This window comes from Camellia sinensis, chromosome 15 (genome assembly GCF_055761805.1).
Source record: "Camellia sinensis isolate YWXY chromosome 15, ASM5576180v1, whole genome shotgun sequence".
NCBI classification, from domain to species: Eukaryota; Viridiplantae; Streptophyta; class Magnoliopsida; order Ericales; family Theaceae; genus Camellia; species Camellia sinensis.
Window position 1 is genome coordinate 119765954 of NC_138975.1, and position 25251 is coordinate 119791204.

A 25251-nucleotide genomic window follows, 5' to 3' on the forward strand; every position below is an offset into this window, starting at 1 on the left:
AAAACATAACCTCTCCATGTGGGCTTTGGAATTCACATGGGCTTACTAAATGTTTTGGGCCTTCCTCCACATAGGATGGAAACCCAACCCAACAAAGTCGAGACGTGTATTGGACACACTTTCCTTAAGATTATTACGTCCTCGCTACGGTGCTCAAGAACAAATGACGCCGACCACCTAAGATGCAATGACTAGACCCTAATAATGCAGCACTACGAAATTGGGTTGTGGGTCGGGTGCATGATGTGGGTGATGTGGGTTGGGTCCTAACTTTAATTTTTTGGACAAAATTCATTTGAATTTTTTCAAAACTTTTGTAGGAAAATTCAAATTTTTGAATTGATTTGATTCAAATTTTTGTGGGAAAATTTCTGACAAAACTTGGGTGCCCCTTGGGTCCCATCCCAGGTGTGTCAACCTAGAATTTATATACTCATATATATTCTCTCCTTATTTTAATGTGGGATAAGCCATTAATGGGCAAACCCACTGTCTCTTCAACTTCCATTTTCACGAACCTGAAAATGATGTTAACTTCCCATTTTTGACGAAAATGACACCAAACCCACTCGGAAATGTTTTTGACGAACCATTTTTGAGACATGATTCACCATATGGTAAAAAATATGTCACCACTCAGACCCACCTCGAAAGGTGCATGAGTCCCTCTTCAATTTGGACTCAATGTTGCCGAAAAATAAACCTAAAAAACTCAAATTTCCAACAGTTTGTCCTTTTAACCAATATAGACCAAACTGTGGACCTCTATCTTAAAACACTCTATAAGTTGGATTTTTAACCAAAATTTCCTTTTTATTTTTGTTATAACATAGAGAGAATTTCTTATGCTTTCTTCACTTGACCAAGAGAATGAAAAAATGTATAATATAATATTGGGTATTCTTTTTTGGAAAAATTGCAAATCAATGTATGTTTCAAAAATAATTTTAAATTAGTGATAAATTTCATCAACTTTAATAATTAAAGTCATAATTTTTTTTTAATTATAAATTTGTAAATATTTTATGAAGTTACCACTGATTTACAATTTTTATTTTTTTTAAATTTTTAATCCAATAACTGAGGTTTTTTTTTTTTTACCTCTTTTGATTTGATCGATATACTAAGATGATAGATGATTGACAAAGTGGTATTTTGTTTTCACAGCTTTTTTTTAATCTATTTACATAAATATTTTTGTTTACTTCTAAAATTCATGATAGTTGTTTTGATTGATGTTTTTTTTAATGCATATAAATACTGTTATAAGAATATAGTAAGTGAGATATTTCTCTAATCAAAATCATAAGGTCGTGTTTGTTTATAGCAAATTAAATTAAATTAAATTGGATTGGATTTTAAGTACGATAAAATTGAATGATATGATTATTAGTGTGTAGTATTAATTGAAAATGTAAGATCAAGTGCATTCACCACAAAAAAATTGACTTTTTGCGACGGTAAATTACCGTCGCTAATACTCCTAATGCCGTCGCTAATACTTTTTGCGACGGCAAAATGACTTTTTGTGACGGCAAGAGGGGGTCGCAAATGCAGGGGTCGCCAAAAAGTTTTTGCGACGGCACAGTGCCGTCGCTAATGTTTTGCGACGACATTTTTGCCTTTTTGCGACGGCACTGTGCAGTCGCTAATAACGTTTGAAATTTCTTGAATTTTTTGCGACGGCACTATTTTACCGTCGCTAAAAATGTTATTTGAGACGGCAAAAAATACCGTCGCTAATAGTCTTTTTTTTCAACGGCAAAAACACTATTTTTTGTGACGGTGTGGTGCCGTCACAAAAAGTATTAAAAATATGAAAATTTCTATTTTTTGCGACAGTGTAATGCTGTCGCAAAAAGTATTAAAAAATAATAAAATTTCTATTTTAAATAATAAAATTTCTATTTTTTGTGACAGTATAATGCCGTCGCAAAAAGTAAAACCTGTAACAAAATTAATAAAAATATTAAAATTTTCTATTTTTTGTGACGGTGTAATGCCGTCACAAAAAAGAAAAAAACATCCTACGATAAAAATATTAAAAATATTAAAATTTCTCCATAATAATATAAAAATAACAATTTCTTCATAATAAAATATTTTTCCATTCATATAATTACGCATCAAGGTTTATGATAGTGTCAACGAAGTTTCTGTAGTGGACTTTCTATTTATTCACAATGATCAATCACTCGCTAATTTTTATCACAATTACCTGATTTAACATTAAAGGGAAGTCATGAGTACACTTAAACAATTATCACAAATGTGGAAATAATTTTAGGCACATGGATCAAATGTACAGATATGATTGATAGTCATAATCAACATCACATGACACTGGAAAGGCAGAAATAGATGTAAGGTCAGTAGATAAAAGAACTTCATCATATACATTGATTATACGCTACAAGCGGTGGCTGATGAAACCAATCTTCAAAGCTCTACAGCGTCAGACACAAAAAACCCAATGCTGAAATCAAAGTTGATGCAAGTCAACTGATTTTTGTTTCCATCTTCCATCTTCATTGTAAGAATGTATGTACCCTGTATATATATCAAAACATTATAAGCTCCATGGTAAAAGGCACATACAAAGTAAGATTGTTCTTTGAACCCTAAACTTACAACCTAAACAATGAAAAACACTATTAATTTCTCCTAACTGGGCATCCATTGTTCTTAGAAATTAACAATAATCGCAACAATGAAAAAAAGCAGATCTTTGAAATTAATCTGAAAAAGTACTTAACTTCAACAATGTGTAACAAGGCAAGATAGACAATACGACTAATAAACAAAAACTTTCTAACCAATTCCATATTCAATTAAGTAGCTATCTTTCTATCAATATTTAATTTGATGTTATTGACTTGATTTTGATGGATTATGAATGTTGTGACCGATGCCATGACAGTTTTTCCCCCAACTGTTGACAATTAAAATTATTTTCTAAGGATTACAGTGATGTAATGATGTCATACTTGAGTTGGCAAAATTCATATGTACTGCTACTATATAGACCAAATAAGTTATAAAGGTATGCCAAGCAACAGATTCAAGTTATAAAGTTTCCAGAAAAACAACCAAAGATATTGCCTAAGCAATCAGGGTTACAGCCCCTAGGCTACCTACAGGGCTATCGCCTAACCTTGCTTGGATGTTTTGATAGCTATGGATCATTTTCTTTTCCCGAATGGAGTGAAAATACTAGTTACTATATGTTTTGTATTTCCAATACATTGAATCACATCATAATACAACCATTTTCGTAGTAATGCAATTTCAAAAAACATAGGCTTCGGCTGAAAGTTACTAAGGCAAGCAATACAAACCATTACAAAAAAATTCATTACTATGTTTTACTCCTAAAGGCCTAACCTAAGGCAATCATCACCAAGCAATAGCGACTACAAAGGCATGCCATCAGAAGTTGCAATCCCTGGAAAGAGAGAGGCTAAGAAATTAGAAAAAATTGCTTTTTATTAATGCGTTCCAGACAAGGTTCTGAAAAGCGGTTGCGGTCGCCGTAACGGTGGCGGTGACGCGGTTACGGTTGCGGGGTGTAAAGGCCGTAGTGTAACGGTTGCGGTAACCGGAACCGTGAATTTTTTTATTTTTTGCACAATTTGAAAAAAACTTACCGATACGCATATTTTTTTTCCATAATCATATTTATTGGGTTAAAAATAAATATTGATCAATTTTTATAAATTTTTAAGTATGATCCAATATATTTCATATTTTTAAATCACTATAAACTGAGTTTTTTACATTTTATTTTAATAATTAATGACTTTATATTTTACAAAAAATCAATCACTAATTATTATATATAAGATAAATAATGACAAAAGTAAAAGAATAAATAAGAGCCTAAATATATATATATATATACATATTTTAACCAAACCAAATAGATAATAACCACACTTATTATTATTATTATTATTATTTTCAAATAATATATAGATAGACACACACAAACAAAATGGTTTAGTGATAGCAGCTAAATAGAATAGCATACATCGTATAGTTTCAACAAATCAATAATATGTTCTTCATCTTCCCTCTTCTTTCTCTCTCTATCTCTTGCTCCTCTATTTTCTCTCTTTATCTTCCCTCTTCTCTCTATCTCTCTTCTCACATTTTCAGTTTTTTTTTGTGTTTTTTTGAAAGAAATAGTTTGGAACCGTTACGTAACGGTGCGTAACAGGCCGTTACGGCTGTTACGGCACCGTTACGACCGCTACAGCAGCCGCTACGGCCGACGCACCTGTGAATCTCAATCACACTACAAAAGCGGCCGTAACGGGTGGCGGTAACCGCCAAAACCGTTACGTAACGGCGTTACGTAACGGTTGCGGCCGCTTTTTATAACCTTGGTTCCAGATGAGATTGCAAGCTGTCTTTGATTGATTCCAAACCACAAACGAAAGCCACCAATTGGACCTGGGTTGTTCTAAACATGAAATAAACACATAGTATGTTAATGCACAATATCATTGCAACAATTAAATTATAAGTTGACTTACCGGTGGAATGAACCCAGGTAAATCCTGAGAGTGAGAAATTAAAAAATCACCAGCAGAAATGGGGCAAGATGTCTTCCCGCAGAGTTCATCAATCTCACTATAGATGTGGAATCCAAAATATGCAACATCAATCACCAATTTTCCTCCAGAGATTGCTTCACCTGAATGATAAACAACAAAAAATCTTGCCAAACTCGGAAAGAACAATCACACGGAAAATTTCCTCAAAGGACTGGGCATGTCTACGTATGTTCACTCAATCATGAGGGGCACAAGGACTGCTCATTCAAAAGAAATTTCAAATATAACAACTAGATATCAGGAGTAGGTCCGAAGAAAAACCCACACAGAGAAATGAACAAACACGCAAGCAATGAAGACAGAAGCGAGAAGATCTTGGCAATTAAATTTTGCATATAGATAAAATGAAGTTGTAAATCTTTAACCCAGAAATTGAAAATAAGCACATATATTTCTGTGAAATATAGAGTTTTGTACATGACAATAGAAGTGTAAGAACATACTGATAGTAAATAATTCACGTCTTAAGGTCCAAACAACAATTGCATCAGTTACTATTTCTATTAAACGCAAGGATTAAAATCTCATTTTGGTTAGCTAAAAAAAAAAAAAAGCAATAAAATAAACAGTAAGACTGAGGAATGCGAACAAAGTGACAACAGTGACCACAGATCCAATAAACAGGAACAGCTTGAGAAGTCTGAACATCACCTGGAAATCTGCACTAAACTTCTTCCTACCCATGGACACAATCTGCAGTTGAAAGACACATCATTTGATAAATTATAGTACAACCAGAAAGAAAATATATATAAATAAATGAATTAGAACCTTTTTTCTTTTTTTTTTTAAATCCAGAACAATTTAGATTAAGCAGATAAATCTTTAGAATTTGAGTACTACTAACCTTCAAGATGATCATTGCAGCAACAATGACCAGCCAAGACAGAGCGTAGACCTGTAATTAAAGTAGCAAATTAGGTAGCAATTCTAATACTATCTGAAGCTTCTTTTTTCTTTTTTCTGTACATACATGTGCTTAAGATGCTGAAAACATTGCATGTTAAATGGATGAAAATTTTAAATGGCTAGTAGTAACAAGAACGAAATCTTAATTTTCTTTTTAAAAAAAATAAAGTTAATGAAAGCTTGATGCTTGGTTGGAATCACAAGGCCAAAAGTGAAACATTGAAAAAAAGTTCTCTTTGTCATCATTTCTATTACGAAATAGACTTAGTAAGGGAGTTCTCTTTCTAACCGTTTCTCACTCAACTTATAAACCAAACATGGAAAAAAGTTCTCTTTGTCATCATTTCTCAACAAATCACCCCACCCAAACAGAGTAAACAATATATCAATAGCAAATTAGCAACTGATTCAAGATAAAGGTAACATCTGACATACAGTACTGCACTTCAAAAAATTAAGTAGAGGACTCTCATCACTGTCTCTTCTATTAATCGCAGAATAATTATCAATGGATCAATGTAGAACGATGTTTTCATTTGAACAAACTTCAGTAACCAGTGCATGCTAATAAGAACTATTTGCAACCTCAAATTGAAATGAAGCTTAAGGGGGGAAAATTATGAAAAAGGTAGATCAGATCAGATTTGATCTCGATGTTTGAAAAATTCAACAAAAATAAGGCAAACAGTTATCGTAGGCTAATTCCTTTTATCTGGATCCAAACAATGAAAAACGAGAATTCAAAAATCTATTCCACAATTTTCCCTAGCTTTTCTAAGTAAATAAGCAATGCATCTACGAATAACTTTAAAAATTCCCACACTCATCCAAATATATATAAAGAAACATATTACAAGCAACCCTACAACTTCAAGCAAGACCGAATATAATAAAACTAACCTCCCAATTCTCATCGTCTTCGTCATCCTCATCGTTCACCTCCGATCTTAATTTGTCAGACTCTTCTTCATCAGCTGGACCCTCAGCCTATACCAACCATTATTGCAAATAATCAAATAATAATTTCCTAAAACATCTAGGGATTGATTGAATAATAGTAAATTAATTGAATCATGAAGAATGTTACCATTTTCTTGTTATAAGCTTCAAGAGTTTTATTGTATTCGGTCTTCCTTTTCTCTACCTTCGCAACGTAGGGAGCTTTCTCCTAATTTTTTCAAAACATAAAAGTTGAACAACAATAACAAGTAAATATATTTGATTTCAGAGAATAAATCAAAATCAAATTATTATTTGGAATTGAATTACTCACAGCATCTAACAAAGATTTCCATTTATCTCCTCCAGCCTTACCAACCTAATCCACATTCCAAAAACAATAAAAATTGAAATCAAACTCGAACAAAATCCACAAATCAGAAATCTGTAAAACAAATGAGGTGAAAACACTCACGTCGGCTACGGATTTGTTATTAGGATGCTTCTCTTTGTATGTTTTCCTAAACTCCTCCCTAAAACATTTAAAAATATATTCATTGACGCAGAATATACAGATCTAACAACGATTTTCATGCAAGAGAAAGGAAAATAGATGATCACATGAAAACAAAGAAAGCACTAGCAGGCCTCTTCGGCTTGTTAGGGTCCTTGGCAGCCTTCCCCTTCTTCACCGCTGGCTTTTTACTAGCCTTCTCGCTCGGAGCACCTCTCTTCACCGAAAGCCTAACAACAAAAAAATCAATCTTCAATACCAAAAAAACACACTCTGAATCACACACATAATAGATCTCAGATCTAAAAACTCCAAAAACAACAAGGCAAACAAAACTTACTTGCTATCGGTCCTTTTGGTCTCCGTTTTCGATCTACCTCCTTTCATGGCGGAACCCTACAACCCTACAAGCAAGGCCATTGAAAGAGAAAGAAATGGGGGTTTGGTCGTCGTCTTTGGCGGAGGAGGGTCGTCGCCACTCTCTCTTCTCGACCTCGCCGTCGGTGAGAGACCACGGAGGGCTTAGCGATGATGATGATGATGAGAGAGACCCGAAGATCTTCTGGACTCGAGCTCTGAAAGTGTTGTCCATGGAATCCGAAGATGAAGCCATCGATATCGATTGGTTGATATTTGATTGACGATTCAAACAAGTCTGTATGTATGTATGTTGATATTTGATTCCGATTTCCTACTTCTATGCCTAGAACTCGTGCTCTTTATCTTCCTCCTAGACCGTGAATCATCCGAATCAGCATCTGAAACAAATTGAGACGGAGAGAGAGAGAGAGAGAGAGAGAGAGAGAGAGAGAGAGACGTAAGAAGAGATTAGGGATTTTGAGATTGGGGATTTCGGTTCAAGAGATTGGGGATTTTGGGTTTGGGGTGGGGGGAAACCCGAGCGGGAATGGAAAGGAGGGGGAAGAGATTACAAATGAATTTTTTTTTTTGATTTTCATTACAAATGAATATTGGAAGAGATTACAAATGAATTTTTTTTTTTGATTTTCATTATAAATGAATATTTAAATAATAAAATGACTTTTTTTTTTTGCAATGAAGGATGCCGTTGCCAAAAAAAAATATTTTTTATTAAAATAATCTTTTTTGATTGTTAATGAATTTTTTTCATTTAATAAGGTTGAAAATTTATTTGTTTCATATATTATTTTAATGAATAAAAAATTATTAATTTTTTTTATTTGGTAGAAGTAGGGATAATATTTTCTATTAAAATAAAGTTAATTTTTTGTGATCAATGAAAAAAAAAATTTTGCGGCCCATTTTTTTTTTTTTGTTACTAAAAATCAAGAACTAATTTTTTGTGGTAGAGGATGGGAAGTGGTAGTAGTGGTGAAAGTGGTGGATAAGAGGTGATAGTGGTGGTGGTAGTGATGGTGAAGGAGATAAGTGGTGAAGTTGTGGTAGTTGTAGAGGAGATAGAATAGCGATTGTGGATGAGAGATAATGGTAGTAGTAGTGGTGGTAGTGGAGTGGTAGCGATGGTGGTAGTAATGATAGTTGTAGAGATTGAGTGACAACAGTGGTAGTAGTGGAATTGCATTTGCAGTAGTGGTGAATGTGGTAGAGAAGATGGGTGGTGAGAGAGAGATGAGTGAGAGACAGATAGAGAAGAGAGAAAGAGAGAGATAGACAGACAGACAGAGACAAAGTGATGAGCGAAAGAGAGACAAAGTGTATTTTCTTGTAGTGGAGAGCTCGGTAAATAGAGAAGAGATGATGGAGAGAGTGAGCAAGGTGAACACAATGGGGGAGAGAGACAAACAGATAGACAGACACATAGAGAGAGAGAGAAGAGTGAGAGACAGACAAATGGACACAGAGAGAGAAAGAGAGAGAGAAGAGTGATAAGTGAGAGAGAGACAAAGAGAGAAAGAGATATATATATATATATATAGAGAGAGAGACATATAGAAAAATAGAGAGAAACAAGAGATGAGCAAGAGATAGACAAAGAGAGGGAGAGAAAGAGAACGAAAAGAGATGATCGAGAGAAAGACGTAGAAAAAGAGAGAGACGAAGAGAGAAGAAAGATGAGTGATGAGTGAGAGAAAGAAGAAAGATGAGTGATGGGAGTAAGAGAGTGAGCAAGGCGAACATAGTGAGGGAAAAATACACAAATAGACAAGTAGACACACAAAGAGAGAGAGAGAGAGAGAGAGAGAGAAGAGTGATGAGTGAGAGAGAGATAGACAGAAAAAGAGATAGAGAGAGAGAGAGATAGAGGGAGAGATAGAAAAAGAGAGAGAAACAAGAGATGAGCGAGAGATAGACAAAAAAAAGAGAAATAGAGCGAAAAGAGATGAGCGAGAGAGAGACACAGAAAAAGAGAGAGAGACAGAGAGAGAAGAGAAATGGACGGGAGAGATAGAGAGAGATAGAAAGATAAGAGAGAGAGATAGAGAGAAGAGAGATGAGCGAGAGAGACAGAGAGAGAAAACAGATGAGAGAGATAGAGAGAAGAGAGATAGGCGAGAGACACAGAGAGAAAATGAGAGAGAGAAACAGACAGAGAAAGAAGAGTAGTGAGTGAAAGAGATAAAGAGAAGAGAGAGAGAGATAGAGACAGAGACAGAGAGACAGGAAGATGAAAAAATGAATGAAAAGAGAAATGCTATATCAAAAGAGTAAGACGACATTGTTTTTTTTTAATTTTTTTTGCGACAAAAAAATAACGTTGAATTTATTCAAACCATTTTGTGACTGTATATATATGAAGCTGTCTCAAAACCACAATCACTATGCTAGATTAGAGTTTTCCAAAAACTCTTTTGAGAAAATTATACTTTCTTGTTTTTCGTGTTATATTATTTTTACTGAATTTTTTTAATATTCTAAGTATTTTTTTTAATATTTAGACACACCTAACATAAATACACCTAAAAATTAAAAAAATTGTAAAAAAAATCTTTTAAAAATTCACTAAATACCAAAAATACAATAATTCAATACATTTTTTTTTGGTATTTTTATGTATTTATTAATTTTTAAAAATATTTTTTCATAATTTTTTTTGTAGATACATCTAAGTAAGGTGCATCTAAAAAAAATATTTAAAATTTTAAAAATATTCACTAAAAAAAAACACGAAAGTCACTTTTTGCGACGGTAGAAAATGCCGTCTCAAAAAAGCAGAATATTTGCGACGGCACCATTTGCCGTCTCAAAAAAGCAGAGCATTTGCGACGGCACAATTTGCCGTCTCAAAAAATGAGAGTATTTGCGACAGCAGAAAATACCGTCGCAAATGCTCTCATTTTTTGAGACGGCAAATTATGCTGTCGTAAATGCTCTGGTTTTTTGAGACGGCAAATGGTGCCGTCGCAAATACTCTGCTTTGTTAAGACGGCTTTTTCTGCCGTCGCAAAAAGTGACTTTTTGAGACGGCAAGTGTGCCGTCGCAAATAGTTCCCTCTCATAAACCCACTTTTCTTGTAGTGATTTGTTACTATGATGGGATTATTTAGTTAGAATTAAATTTATAAAATTATGTGAAATCCCTTATCTCATATAAAGTGGTTAATTTTATAATTGAGGTATGAATGAGGACATTTGATTTAATAGTTGTGTAACACTTTTTGTGATATGAGGTTTTAAGTTCAATTTGCCTATGCTGCAACTACAAAATCTTATTCTCATCAAGGTGGTTCTGCTAGAGGAAGAGGTTTTCGAGGTCCTTCATCCTCCAGAGGTGGCAGATATTTCAGAGGTTCTCGTAGAGGAGGAAGGCAAAATTTTCACAATTCTCATCAAACTTCTCAATCATCTGGTGTTCCTTCTCAAATTGGTACTAGTTCTGGAATTGTATGTTAGATCTGTGGCAAATACAATCATACAACCTTGGAATGTTGCTATTGAATGGATCAAAGTTTTCAAGCTTCTACCAAGCCACCCATACCTAAAGCTTATGTGGCCTCTGCTTCTACTTCTCAGAGTTCACCTATTCCTCCTACTTGGTATGTTGATTCAACATCTACTAGTCATATCACAAATGACTTAAATCATCTATCTGAATATCAACCTTATCAAGGTATTGATCAAGTCACAATTGGTGATGGTTCTACTCTTCCTATTTATCACATTGGTAATGAACTACTACCCACTCCTTCTCATCTTCTGTATCTTCATAACATTCTCCATGTTCTTCGCATCTCTTCTAACTTACTTTCTGTGCATAAGTTGGTTTCAGATAACAATTGCTCTATTACATTTGATGCTGATGGTTTTCTTGTTCAGGACAAAGCTACCAAGAAAATCCTGTATATAGGTCTTCATTCTCAAGGTCTTTCCCATGCTTCATTCATTTCTCTAGCCTCCATATCAGCTGCTTGTCCTCAATCTTGCTTTACCAATACAGTTTCCATCTCTGCTGCACATGTACCTGTTGAGCAATCAAGTCCAAATTGGCATCTTCGACTTGGTCATCCTTTATCTAAAAAGCTTCAACACGTTGTACGCACTTTACATTTGTCTTCACACACTTTGTCAAGATTGTGTACTGCATGTTGTGTCTCTAAGACACATAGATTACCATTTAGTTTGTCTAATTCCACTGTTAATATACCTTTAGCTCTTATTCATTCAGATGTTTGGGGCTCATTTTCTACATCTGTATCTGGTTACAAGTACTATGTTGTTTTCATTGATGATTTCAACAAATTTGCTTGGTTATTTCCTTTGCATTACAAGAATGAGGTGTTTTCTAAACTTCTTGAATTCAAGGCCTTAGTTGAAACTCAATTTTCTACTTCTCTTAAGATCAAGGTTCTGAAAAGCAGTTGTGGTCGCCGTAACGGTGGCGGTGACGCGGTTGCGGGGTGTAAAGGTCGTAGCGTAACGGTTGTGGTAATCGGAACCATGAATTTTTTTATTTTTTGCACAATTTAAAAAAAAAACTTACCAATACGCATATTTTTTCCCCATAATCATATTTATTGGGTTTTAAAATAAATATTGATCAATTTTTGTAAATTTTTAAATATGATCCAATATATTTTATATTTTTAAATCACTATAAACTGAGTTTTTTATATTTTATTTTAATAATTAATGACTTTATATGTCCTAAATCCATATTATGCTTGTGGCAACAAATTTTTTTTTTTATTGGACTTAGATGTATAAAATTATTTTTTTTAATTATTACACTTGTGGAAGCATATGCAACTTTTAATTTGAATAGTTTTAAAAAATAAATTATACATGCTAATGTAATCATATAAAAATTAAAAAATAAATTATAAAGATTTTTTTTTTGTTTGGGTTTGGATCACTTGAATATTCATTCTCTTTTTGAATAACTAGTAAATAAAAATAAAATAAACTAATCAAAAAAAATTGACATGTATAAAAACTATATTAATATATAATTATAGGTGTTATGTTTTCTAGATATTTTACAAAAAAAATCAATCACTAAACAATGACAAAAGTACAAGAATAAATAATAGCCTATATATATATATATATATATAAATAGATAATGACCACACTTATTATTATTATTATTATTATTATTATTATTATTATTATTATTATTATTATTATTATTTTCAAACAATATATATAGATAGACGCATACAAACAAAATGGTTGAGTGATAATAGCTGAATAGAATAGTATAGGTCTTACAGCTTTAACAAATCAATAACATGTTCATCATCTTCTCTCTTTTCTCTCTCTATTTCTTACTCCTCCATCTTCCCTTTTCATCTTTCCTCTTCTCTCTTCCCCCATTTTCAGTTTTTTTTTTTTTTTTTTTTTCGAAAGAAGCAATTCAGAACCGTTACATAACGGTGCGTAACAGGCCGTTACAGCACCATTACGACCGCTACGACAGCCGCTACGGCCAACACACTTGTGAATCTCAATCACACTGCAAAAGCGGCAGTAACGGTGTTGGGTATACCTCCTTATTGGAGTGTGGGACCCAATTGGTTTGTTAAAGAATTTTAATTTGGCTTGGTTTAGTATAATATATTTTTATATATTATATTTGAGGAGACCCAATCTAATTTGGTAACAATTAGGGTTTGATTACAAAACCCTAGATTCACAATATATATAGATATATATTGTTTATGTTTTTTGAGCTGTGGGAGAAAAGAATAATGGCAGCAACAATTCTTTTCTTGGTGAAGATTGTGCTTGGAAAAAATCTCACTTTTTGGATCAAAGAACACTATTATTCGGCTGCTGGTGTGTGGAATTTTTCTTCACTTCGTTTCGGATGGTTTAGTGTCATTGATTTGCTGCTAGTTTGATTCAGATTTGTGGTCTTCTATAATTTTGATTTTGAAGATTTTTGTTCATCTATTTGGTGAGATCTTTCCTCTTGTTTATTTGTGATTATTTGGAATTCACCTAAGGGTGGTTTTGTGAGACCATTAGTGTCTCTTTTGTAATCGTTTGGAACTTATTTGGTTGATAGTGGAATCGGATTTCGATCCCGTGGACGTACCTCACATTGAGAGAACCACGTAAAATTTCTTGTGTTGCCTTTGATTTAATTTTTTCGCATTAGTTTTTATTCCCATTGATTGATTTACTTGTGGGGAATCGCATATTTTTCCTAACAACTGGTATCAGAGCATACGGTTTATTTGGGTTTATTTATTTGTGTAAATCAATGGAGGGGAATGTGGGTCGTATGTCTAGCTTCAATGGAAGCAATTGGTTAACTTGGAAAACTAAAATGGAGGACCTATTATTTTGTAAAGATTTGTATGGACCCATTGAGGGTGATAGTGGCAAACCCGATGGTATGAAAGATGATGAATGGAATAGGCTTAATCGAAAAGTCGTTGGTATTATCCGTCAATGGATTGATGACAGTGTGTTTCATCATGTTGCTACTGAAACTTCGGCACATGATTTATGGAAAAAATTAGAGAGCCTTTATGATAGAAAATCAACCACAAATAAAGCTTTTATGTTTCGTAAGTTGGTTAATTTAAAATATAAAGAGGGCAGCCCTATTCTGGAACATCTGAATGAAATAAAGAGTATTGTTAACCAACTTGCTTCTATGAAAATTGTTTTTGATGATGAGTTGCAGGCTTTGATGTTACTTAGTTCTTTGCCCGAAAGTTGGGAGACTTTGGTTGTAACCGTCAGTAATTCGGCGCCTGATGGAGTTGTCACAATGGGCCAAGTTACTAGTAGCCTGTTGAATGAAGAAACTAGAAGAAAATCAGCGGGTTCCTCTCATTCGGAAGCATTCGTTGTGAGAGGCCGAAGCAAAACAAGGGGGAGGAGTAAGACTCCTCATGGTCGTGATCAAAGCCGTGACAAATCAAAAGATGGTTCTTTTTCAAAGAAAGGCATTGAGTGCTATTATTGTCATGAGAAAGGGCACATGAAGCGGGAATGCCGAAAGCTCAAGAACAAGGAGAAAAGGCGTGACAAAAGTGTGGATAAGAAGCAAGAAGACACAACAGCAGTTACTACCAATGGTGATCTCATGGTCGTTTGTGAAGATGATTGTATCAATTTTGTGGGCCAAGAGAGCAATTGGGTGATTGATTCTGGTGCTTCTTTTCATGTGACTTCTCGAGTTGATTTCTTCACTACCTACACTGCAGGAGATTGTGGTACTGTTCGAATGGGTAATGAAGGTTTGTCCAAGATTATCGGCATGTGTGATGTTTGCTTGGAAACAAATTTGGGCTGCAAGTTGTTGCTTAAAGATGTGAGGCATGTTCCCGACATTCGCCTCAATTTGATCTCTACTGGGAAGCTAGATGATGAAGGCTTCAACAACAAATTTGGTGATGGAATATGGAAGCTCACAAAGGGTTCTTTGGTGGTGGCTAAGTGCAAGAAGACTCATACACTTTATTCGATGCAAGGAAAAATTTGTAAAGGTGTTGTCAATGCACTTCAAGATGATACTTCTACCGAATTGTGGCACAAGTGGCTTGGCCATATGAGTGAAAAATGGCTGCAAGTTTTGTTCAAGAAAGAGCTTCTACCCGGTTTGAAAGGTACACATCTTAAAACTTGTATTCATTGTTTGGCGGGTAAACAACATAGAGTTTCTTTTCATAAAAATGTTGCTTCTAGAAAAGAAAATGTTTTGGAGTTGATTCATTCGGATGTTTGTGGTCCTTTAAAAGTTAGAACACATAGTGGTGCATTTTATTTTGTTACTTTCATTGATGATTATTCAAGGAAAGTTTGGGCTTTTCTACTAAAAACTAAAGATCAAGTTCTAGAAGTATTTAAGCATTTTCAGGCCATGGTTGAAAGAGAAACAGGACAGAAATTGAAGTGCATCCGATCAGACAATGGTGGTGAATACATTGGGCCATTTGATGAGTATTGTCACAGCCAAGGTATTCGGCATCAAAAGACAGTTAAGAAGACTCCTCAACAAAATGGAGTTGCCGAGAGGATGAACCGCACCATTGTGGAAAGAACAAGGTGTTTGCTTTCACAAGCTAAATTGCCAAGATCCTTTTGGGGTGAGGCATTGAAGACAGCGGTTGACGTGATCAATTTGTCACCTTCCTATCCTTTGAATGGTGATGTTCTAGAAAGAGTTTGGACCAGTAAAGATGTGTCTTATGAGCACTTGAGAGTGTTTGGTTGCCGAGCTTTTGTTCACATTCCAAAGGATGAGAGGTCCAAGCTTGCTAGCAAGTCAAGACAATGTATTTTTCTTGGCTATGGGAGTGATGAGTTTGGGTATAGATTGTGGGATCCGGTCGACAAGAAAGTTATTCGAAGCCGTGATGTTGTGTTTCTTGAGGACCAAACAATTGAAGACTTTGGCAAAGGTGATCAACCGGAGCCAAAAACTAGTGATCTCATTGACATGGATCCATCTCCTTCATCTTCGGTGGATGATGAAAATGGGGGAGATGTGCAGCCACCTATTGAAGATGTAGAGGATGATGCTATTCAAAATGAAGTTGAGCCCGAAATTGAGGAAGAGCATCCAACTCAAGAGCCACCACCACAACTTGAGTTGAGGAAATCTACAAGGGACCGACAACCTTCAAGAAAGTATCATCCCAATGAATTTGTGTTGATTTCTGATCAAGGGGAGCCGGAGAGCTATCAAGAAGCAATTGAGCATGCAAAGAAAGGTGATTGGAAAAAGGCCATGGAAGAGGAGATGAACTCCTTACTTGAAAACCACACTTATGATTTAGTGAAGTTACCTAAAGGGAGGAAAATTCTGAAAAATAAGTGGGTCTTCAAATTGAAGAATGATGGCAAGAATCTGAGGTACAAGGTACGTCCTGTTGTGAAAGGTTTTGGGCAAAAGAAAGGTATTGACTTTGATGATATTTTCTCGCTAGTTGTGAAGATGTCTTCTATTCGGGTTGTACTTGGCATGGCTGCAAGTATGAACCTTGAAGTTGAGCAACTTGATGTGAAGACCGCATTTCTGCATGGTGATCTTGAAGAAGAAATTTACATGGAGTAACTGGAAGGTTTTGTGGAGAAAGGGAAAGAGAAATTTGTTTGCAAATTGAAGAAAAGTTTGTATGGTCTCAAGCAAGCCCCACGGCAATGGTACAAAAAATTTGACTCTTTCATGATGAATAATGGTTTTTCTAAAACCACTTCGGACCATTGTGTGTTTGTGAAAAATTTTCCGGATGGTAAATTTATTTTTCTTTTGCTTTATGTTGATGACATGTTAATTGTGGGTCAAGATTCTACCATGATAAACACGTTGAAATTGGAGTTGAGCAAGTCTTTTGCTATGAAAGATTTGGGATCGACAAAGCAAATTCTTGGTATGAAAATTGTTCGTGATCGCAAAGAGGGGCTGATTTGGTTGTCTCAAGAAAGCTACATTGAGAAAGTTCTTGAGAGATTCAATATGGATAAAGCGAAGCCGGTTGGTTGTCCACTTGCGGGTCACTTCAAACTTAGTTCGAATCAATGTCCTACAAGTGAGAAAGACAAAGAAGAGATGTTGAAAGTTCCTTATGCTTCAGCAGTTGGTTCTTTGATGTACGCCATGGTTTGTACAAGACCGGATATTGCTCACGCCGTTGGTGTGGTGAGTCGTTTTCTCTCTAATCTGGGTAAAGAACATTGGGCAGCGGTAAAGTGGATTTTAAGGTATCTTCGAGGGACTTCGAAGGTGTGTTTGTGTTTTGGGGATGGTAAGCCGATGCTTGATGGGTTCACAGATTCTGACATGGCTGGTGATGTTGATTCTAGGAAATATACTTCGGGGTATTTGATGACTTTTGCAGGGGGAGCTGTTGCATGGCAATCTAAATTATAAAAATGTGTTGCTCTCTCAACTACCGAAGCTGAATTTATTGCCATTACGGAAGCTTGCAAAGAAGAGTTATGGTTGAAGAAATTTTTGCAAGAGTTGGGTTTAAAGCAAGAAAAGTATGTGCTTTATTGTGATAGTCAAAGTGCTATTCATTTGAGTAAAAATTCTACTTTTCATTCGAGATCGAAACACATTGATGTGAGATACCATTGGATTCGTGATGTGTTAGATTCGAAGTTATTACAACTCGAAAAGGTTCACACGGATGATAATATTTCGGATATGTTGACAAAAACTTTGTCGAGGGACAAACATTTGAAGTGTCGAACTTTGGCGGGTATGGTTGATATCTCCACTTAAGTCGGTAGGGGGAGAATTGTTGGGTATACCTCCTTATTGGAGTGTGGGACCCAATTGGTTTGTTAAAGAATTTTAATTTGGCTTGGTTTAGTATAATATATTTTTATATATTATATTTGAGGAGACCCAATCTAATTTGGTAACAATTAGGGTTTGATTACAAAACCCTAGATTCACAATATATATAGATATATATTGTTTATGTTTTTTGAGCTGTGGGAGAAAAGAATAATGGCAGCAACAATTCTTTTCTTGGTGAAGATTGTGCTTGGAAAAAATCTCATTTTTTGGATCAAAGAACACTATTGTTCGGCTGCTGGTGTGTGGAATTTTTCTTCACTTCATTTCGGATGGTTTAGTGTCATTGATTTGCTGCTAGTTTGATTCAGATTTGTGGTCTTCTATAATTTTGATTTTGAAGATTTTTGTTCATCTATTTGGTGAGATCTTTCCTCTTGTTTATTTGTGATTATTTGGAATTCACCTAAGGGTGGTTTTGTGAGACCATTAGTGTCTCTTTTGTAATCGTTTGGAACTTATTTGGTTGATAGTGGAATCGGATTTCGATCCCGTGGACGTACCTCACATTGAGGGAACCATGTAAAATTTCTTGTGTTGCCTTTGATTTAATTTTTCCGCATTAGTTTTTATTCCCATTGATTGATTTACTTGTGGGGAATCGCATATTTTTCCTAACAACAAACGAGTGGCGGTAACTACCAAAACCGTTACGTAATGGCGTTACGTAACGGTTGCGGCCGCTTTTTAAAACCTTGCTTAAGATCCTTAGGAGTAATAATGGAGGGGAATACTTATCAAATGATTTTCAAAATTTCCTTAAAGCTAAAGACATTTTTCATCACCTTACATGTCCTCACACTCCAGCACAGAATGGGGTGGCTGAACGCAAGCACATGCACCTAATTAAGACTACTATTGCCTTAATGCATCATGCTTCATTACCTTTGCATCTCTGGTTTGAAGCTTTAGTTGCAGTAGTAGTACTCATCAATCGACTACCTACTACTAAGCTCCAATTTCTCACCCCTTTTGAAGTCTTGTTTCACACTCCTCCAGACTATTCCTTCTTAAGAACTTTTGGCTGTCGGTGCTTTCCTTGGTTAAGACCCTATACTCAGCATAAGCTCCAACCTCGATCTCTTCCATGTGTTTTCATTGGCTATCATCTCTTAGTGAAAGGTTACAGATGTCTTGATCTTATTACTAGTAAAGTCTATCTTTCTAGACATGTTCTTTTTGATGAAAATTGTTTTTCTTTTTCTTATTATTCTTTTACTAGTTTTGCTATAGGCCCATCTATTACACAGTTGCATTCTTTTTTCTGGTCCTGTTTCTTCATCTGTGTCTACTACTCAGTCTATACCTACAGCTCCTACACCATCTGTTGTACCACTTTCTGCAGTCCCTATACCTTCTTCTGCAACTCCTATCTCTCCTATACCTGCAACTTCTATCCCTCCAGTTCCTGTACCTTCTTCTTCTTCTCTCTTCCAATTCATTCCTATCTCTTCTCTCTATATTAACTTACCTATTTCTTTACCTGCAGCATCTCCATCTTCTACTGTTAATTCTCATTCTATGATCACGAGATCTAAGTCTACTTCTCTATCTTCTATTGCTCATCTTACTCATGTTCCTACTGAACCTAATTCCTATAAAGAAGCTACTCAGTTCCCCGATTGAACTAAGGCTATAGTGGAAGAATTTTATGCTCTTCAATCCCAGCAGACCTGGTCTCTAGTTGATCTTCTCCCCAACAAGAATGTTATTGGCTGCAAATGAGTGTATAGAATCAAAAAGAACTCTGACGGTTCTATTGCTTGATACAAGGCTAGGTTAGTAGCCAAAGACTATCTTCAAGAGGAGGGCATCGACTATCAAAACACTTTCAGTCCTGTAGCCAACAACCTACCATTCGCATTTTACTGTGTCTTGCTCTTCACTTTGGTTGGCAAATCAAGCAAATGGATGTTTCTAATGCTTTTCTCCATGGTGTTCTTCATGAAGAAGTATATATGACTCAACCCCCAGGTTTCATTGTAGATTCTCATCATACTCAAGTGTGTAAACTGAATAAAGCATTATATGGCCTTAAGCAGGCACCCCGAGCCTCCTGTTCTACCTTTCCTACTCTTCTCTTGTCTCAAGGTTTTCTTACAAGCCATTGTGACTCATCTTTGTGTAGTGACCCTCATTCCCCACCTTAGCCTCGGGCATGAGCATTTGTATAATCTTGTTTTGCTAAGTTGCAGTAGTGAATTTTCTTGACTTGTCTTAACTGCAATGAGATTTTTGTCTTGGTTTGTACTTATGTGAAATTTACTTGTTGAGTCTTGTTCTTTTCCGGGGAGTCTAGCCGAGGTCACCTTTAAGCCAGAACCATCTTGAAACCACTTTCGTTGACCTCTACCTTCGTCCTGGCATATTGGCCGAGATGTCATTTTCTAGGCCGAGGTGTATCATCAAGGCCGAGAAATGTATCATCTAGGTCGAGATGTTATCCTTGAACCCAAGAGATCTTGTTCCGGATTGGTGCGACCTAGACCGAGATGTGGCACATCTAGGCCGAGGTGTGGCACAGCTAGGCCAAGTGTTGTCCGCTCTAGCCGGGATCATAGATACCTCACCTATCGGAGCTGATGTTTTCACCCGATGTCAGTACCTTGTCAGAATGCCATGCCGCTTTACTTGTTAAACACCCTTTCGCCATACTTTGTCTGGTCTGTCAGCCACCTTTTCGGGGAGAACCAACCAGCCGTTGCCACGTGTCCAAGCTGAGTGTTAAATCAGCCGGCAGTGAGTAGAACCTATCATTTGGTATCATAACTTTGCCTTGAGAGAGAGAAGCTCTAGAAGAAGAAGAAGAAGTTTTAGAGTGAGAGAGTGGGCTTTCGAGCTTAATTCCTAGAAATCAAACCGTTAGATTCGTGTATTGAGGTTAGATTCTTGATTTACTCTTGTTGTTCCTTATGTTTATCTAGCTGCATTGCATGATCGAACCTGATTTGCAAGCCATGCATTGATTGAAAGTTTGGTTTTAGAAAGAGAAAGTAGTATTCATGTGTTCTTGAATAAAAGCCTTGTTTGATCCGAAAGTTTGCATTAAGATTCATGCTCTTGTGTTTGTTTTCATAAAATCTTCGAGTATGGGTGCCCAGGTCCATGTTTGTAAATTCATAGCATGAAATCTCAGACTTTGTAATAGCAAATTATGATCTTGCATTCATCTTCCTCATGCTCATGTTCTCCATGTTCGACATGTTCTTCAAGAGAGGGAAACCTAGATTTTCCCGACCTCATTTCCTTGAATGTGGCCATCGAGGCAACACCTAGGCAAGGAGGTGTGGGACCTCGGCCTAGACCTGGTAGTAGCCCAGCATGTTTTCCCGAGGTGAGAAAACAGTGTTTTGTTTTGACTTAACTTAGTTTTGAAGGAATGCCGAGATCATTTACATCAATGTAAAGCTTGTTTGAAAGTGCATTCAATAGACTTTGCTATGTGTTTGTAGGACTTGGACTCTCGCTTGACCCCGACGTTGAAGAACTATGTGAGTGGTATTTCTAATAAAGCTATGTTATAACGTTTTGTTAAAGCTTCGCTTTACTTGTTTTGAAAAGTATTTGCTAGGCACGAATGACTATCCCTATTTGTGTATCAAGTATTAGCTTTGATCTTGACAACCTTTGAAAGTTCGTACGTGCTAGGGGACTATAAGCATTTGTAGCACAACCTTTGAAAGTCCGTACGTGCTAGGAGACTACAAGCATTTGTAGCACAACCTTTGAAAGTTCGTACGTGCTAGGGGACTATAAGCATTTGTAGCACAACCTTTGAAAGTCCGTACGTGCTAGGGGACTATAAGCATTTGTAGCACAACCTTTGTTAATATCACCCCTTGGAACTTGGAAGCCTTGAAAGACTTTAATTGTTGAGACTTGAAAGATTTGTTAGATAAACTTGATTTGCCCTTGGATTTTGTACAAGATGTGATGTGCCTTGATTTGATAAAGATTTCGGATATCATTCATGCAACCCCTTTATTATTTATACCATTCACTGAGTATCCAAGCTCACCCCTCTCTATATATATGTAGGTGACGAGCAAGACGGCGGTGATGCCTAGACGTATTTGCTACTTGTTTTGGATTATGCACTTTTGCCGCATCTTGAAGATTATGCTTCTTAGTTGTATTTTATTGTATTTTGTATTTGATAGCGGAGAAGCCTTTTAGTCAAGATGTATTTTTGTACTTCATTTTTGTTGTATTAAAGCTATGTACGAATGTATGCCATTCCATCTAACTTATGCACAACTCTTATGGACTAATTAAATTTGTATATATTGCTTCCGCACATGCCAGCCCCATATGTAATACTCTGGTTGTGTGTGAACTTTGTAAGTTGGCCTTTGGTAATTTCGGATTACTGGCCATCACGGCACCATCCTACTAAGGGCGGTTTGGGGTCGTGACACTTTGTTTGTCAAAAAGACTGCTACTTCTATCACCGTCATGTTTATCTATGTGGATGACATTTTTCTTACTAGTAGTGATGAATCTTATATCAATTTCTTGGTAGCTGAAATACATAAAGTTTTTTCCATGAAAGAGTTAGGTCTTATCCATTATTTCTTGGGCATCTCCGTCCAAACCTCTACCACTGGTTTCTTCTTGAATCAAGTTAAGTATGCCACTGATATTTTGGCCAAAGCTAGCATGACCAATTGTAAGCCATATGTTTCTCTAATGCTTACTAAATCCACCATTCTTGCCACAGTCGATCTTCATTTTGATCAGCCTTCTTTGTATAGAAGTATTGTTGGTGCTCTTTAGTATCTCATAATCACTCGCCCCGACCTTGCCTTTGCGATCAATTCTGCTTGTCAACACATGCATACTCATTTGATTAGTCATTTTACTACTGCCAAACATTTGCTGAGATATCTCAAGGGTACCCTTCATCACGGCCTTCCATTTTAATCAGGTCCTCTCATTCTTAATGCCTTTTCTGATTCAAACTGGGCTAAAAATGCTACTGATCGCAGATCTACCACTAGGTTTTGTATTTTTCTCGGGCCAAACTCGATTTCTTGGTTTGCTAAAAAGCAACCCACTGTTTCTCAGTCTTTCACTGAGGCTGAGTATAGAGCTCTTGCTCAAACCTCGGCTGAACTTAGTTGGCTTGGCATGCTTATCAAAGATCTTCATGTTCCTCTTGTTCCACCTACCTTATGGTGTGACAATTTATCTGCTATTGCTTTATCTAGTAATCCTGTTTTTCATGCTCATACGAAGCACATTGAAGTGAATTATCATTATGTTTGTGAACGTGTGGCTTCAAATCAACTGGTTATCAAACACATTCCTACTGTAGACCAACTTGCTGATATTCTTAAACCCCTTTCTGTCTCTCGTTTTCAATTTCTTCAACACAAGCTTCTGGCTCATGCTTCTCCTATCAGCTTGATAGGGGATGATAAGACCACTAGTAATGATTAAGCTCAAGTTTGACAGATAAATGATCAGGCAACAATAGTGCAAGTGTAACTGCAACCAAGGCCACAGTTAAAACCAAGAGCACAGCGCATGGTTTCCCTTGCTAAGGCTCACTGTTATAATAGCCAAATTAGTTAGACAGTTAGAAGTTGTCAGAACTCTAATTAAGAATATAACCATAGTTAGTTGAAGTGTAATATCTCTATAAATATTGTGTATGTTCTGTGGATGAGTTGTTGAATAAAATGCCAAAGATATTTCTTTAAATTTAGGAAAATTTGGTTAAAACCCCCTCATAATAAAACTTTGATGCATTAAGGATAAGCACACAAAGTTTTTCTTGAAAAGTCTAACACATATCATTATTATCAAAATATTAAACTTTAAAATAATATAATTTTTGATGTAGATGTCGATTTTTAATAAAATTAGTATTTTTAGAATTCTTTCATCAAGATCTATCAAATAAGATCTGTGTTGACTATGAAATTCTTAAAAAAAAATTATTACCGTTAAAATTGATGTAAGGAGTAACAGTAACATGTTACTTTGTTTGACAATAATATGTTACTCTATCTCACAATAACATGTTACTATGTTTGACATTAACATGTTACTTGGGCAATATTGTCTAAGAAAAGAAAGAAAAAAAAATTTACTTTATCCTTAATTATGTGTTTTCTTCCTAGGGAGTTTATAAAGTAAAACAAATTAGGTTGCCAATTTTACCAAATAAAGGTTCAATGGAGGAGTTTTGACTAATTTTTTTAAAATTTAATACTCTTTAAGTTGGTATTTTGTTGACTATTTTACATTCGAAGTGTTTGGAATTTTTTGGGGACCTTTGGTGAGAGCCCCCGATAACCAAAGTTCCTTGTAATAAGGACATGGGCGGAAGATTTACGTGAAGGACACATGTAGGACAGATGACCAAAATACCCCAAGTTAATTAATATTTGTTTTCAAACTTTAAAATGTCATAATTTTTAATTTTGATGTTCGTTTTTAATAAAATTAATGTTTTTGGAATCATTTCTTCGACATCTACAAAATAAGATCCATATTGATTATAAAATTCTTAAAAAAAAAGTACAATAAAATTTTACTATCCACGCTAATATTAACACAGTTAACAATTTGCTCCAAACAATGTGAAATTATTTTTGGACATTTCTAAATATATATCCAACATACATGCAAAATAGTTTTTGAAAATTTAATTCCATTAATGAGACAAAAATATTTTTTTTTTGTACAATAAAATTTTACTGTTCAAATTGAAAATTGCTTTTAACTTTGACATAATGACACAACATTATCACCATTAGTAACTACTACACAACATTATCACCATTAGTAACTACTACAATGATCACAACACTATTCGCCTTGCTTGGTTTTCAGTTTTCCAAAACACTTTTCAAAAAATTTTACTTTCTTATTTTTCGTGTTTTTTTGTCTTTATTGAATTTTTTAAATATTTTAAGCAATTTTTTTACTTTCTAGACACACCTAACATAAATATACCTAAAAAGTAAAAAAATTGTAAAAAAAATCTTTTAAAAATTCATTAAATACCAAAAATACAAAAAAAAATAAGAATTCAGTACATTTTTTGTATTTCTATGTATTTATTAATTTTTTAAAATATTTTTTCACAATTTTTTTACTTTTTAGATACATCTAAGTAAGGTGCATCTAAAAAAGTAAAAAAAATGTTTAAAATTTAAAAAATATTCACTAAAAACAAAAAAACACAAAAACCAAAAAGTCAATTTTCAAAAAACTTAATCCTGAAAACTCAAACCAAACACAGTGATTGGGTTTACATATCAAATAAAAATCAAATAAACAAGGTTTACTCTAATTGTTGTAGTTTGGGGTCTAGGGTTATACTTCTAAGTTTCAGATTTTACTTCCAGTAGGTGCTATCAATTTTTTGAGACTACGCTTACGGGCTCTACCGAATTTACGTGGAGGGGACGTTTTGCGTGAGTCCCGAGATTAATCAAAGATAAGCTGGCCCGAACACTCGATCATAAAAAAAACCTAAAATTGATTTTTAAAAAAAAATCAATTTACTCCAAAATCATGAAATTAATTCTAAATGTTTCTAAATATAT

General features: G+C 35.2%; 1 protein-coding gene across 2 annotated transcripts; it reads right to left on the bottom strand.

Annotated features, from left to right (window-relative positions):
* Positions 1-2292: 2292 nt before the first annotated feature.
* On the bottom strand, positions 2293-7991 carry LOC114259531 (high mobility group B protein 3-like). Of its 2 annotated transcripts, XM_082909011.1 has the most exons (10): positions 7322-7966; positions 7089-7211; positions 6943-7000; positions 6802-6846; positions 6616-6696; positions 6429-6515; positions 5467-5517; positions 5220-5312; positions 4539-4699; positions 2293-2550 (listed from the first exon to the last, which is right to left on the bottom strand). In XM_082909011.1, exons 1-9 carry the CDS (start codon positions 7366-7368, stop codon positions 4670-4672), a joined length of 615 nt encoding a protein of 204 aa, XP_082765137.1. In that variant the 5' UTR covers positions 7369-7966; the 3' UTR covers positions 2293-2550; positions 4539-4669. The 2 variants fall into 2 exon arrangements, with proteins under 2 accessions (XP_082765137.1, XP_082765136.1); XM_082909010.1 differs by lacking the exons at positions 2293-2550; positions 4539-4699 and having other exon boundaries at positions 4992-5312; positions 7322-7991.
* Positions 7992-25251: the final 17260 nt, after the last annotated feature.

What these genes read in the sequence shown, in the direction of transcription:
- LOC114259531 (XM_082909010.1), bottom strand. Translation starts at nt 7,368, where the DNA reads ATGAAAGGAGGTAGATCGAAAACGGAGACCAAAAGGACCGATAGCAA. An exon ending in AGTGCTTTCTTTGTTTTCAT is followed by an intron (nt 7,001 to 7,088) that starts GTGATCATCTAT and finishes TAAATGTTTTAG; the next exon opens with GGAGGAGTTTAGGAAAACAT. An exon ending in AAGCTTATAACAAGAAAATG is followed by an intron (nt 6,516 to 6,615) that starts GTAACATTCTTC and finishes TGGTTGGTATAG; the next exon opens with GCTGAGGGTCCAGCTGATGA.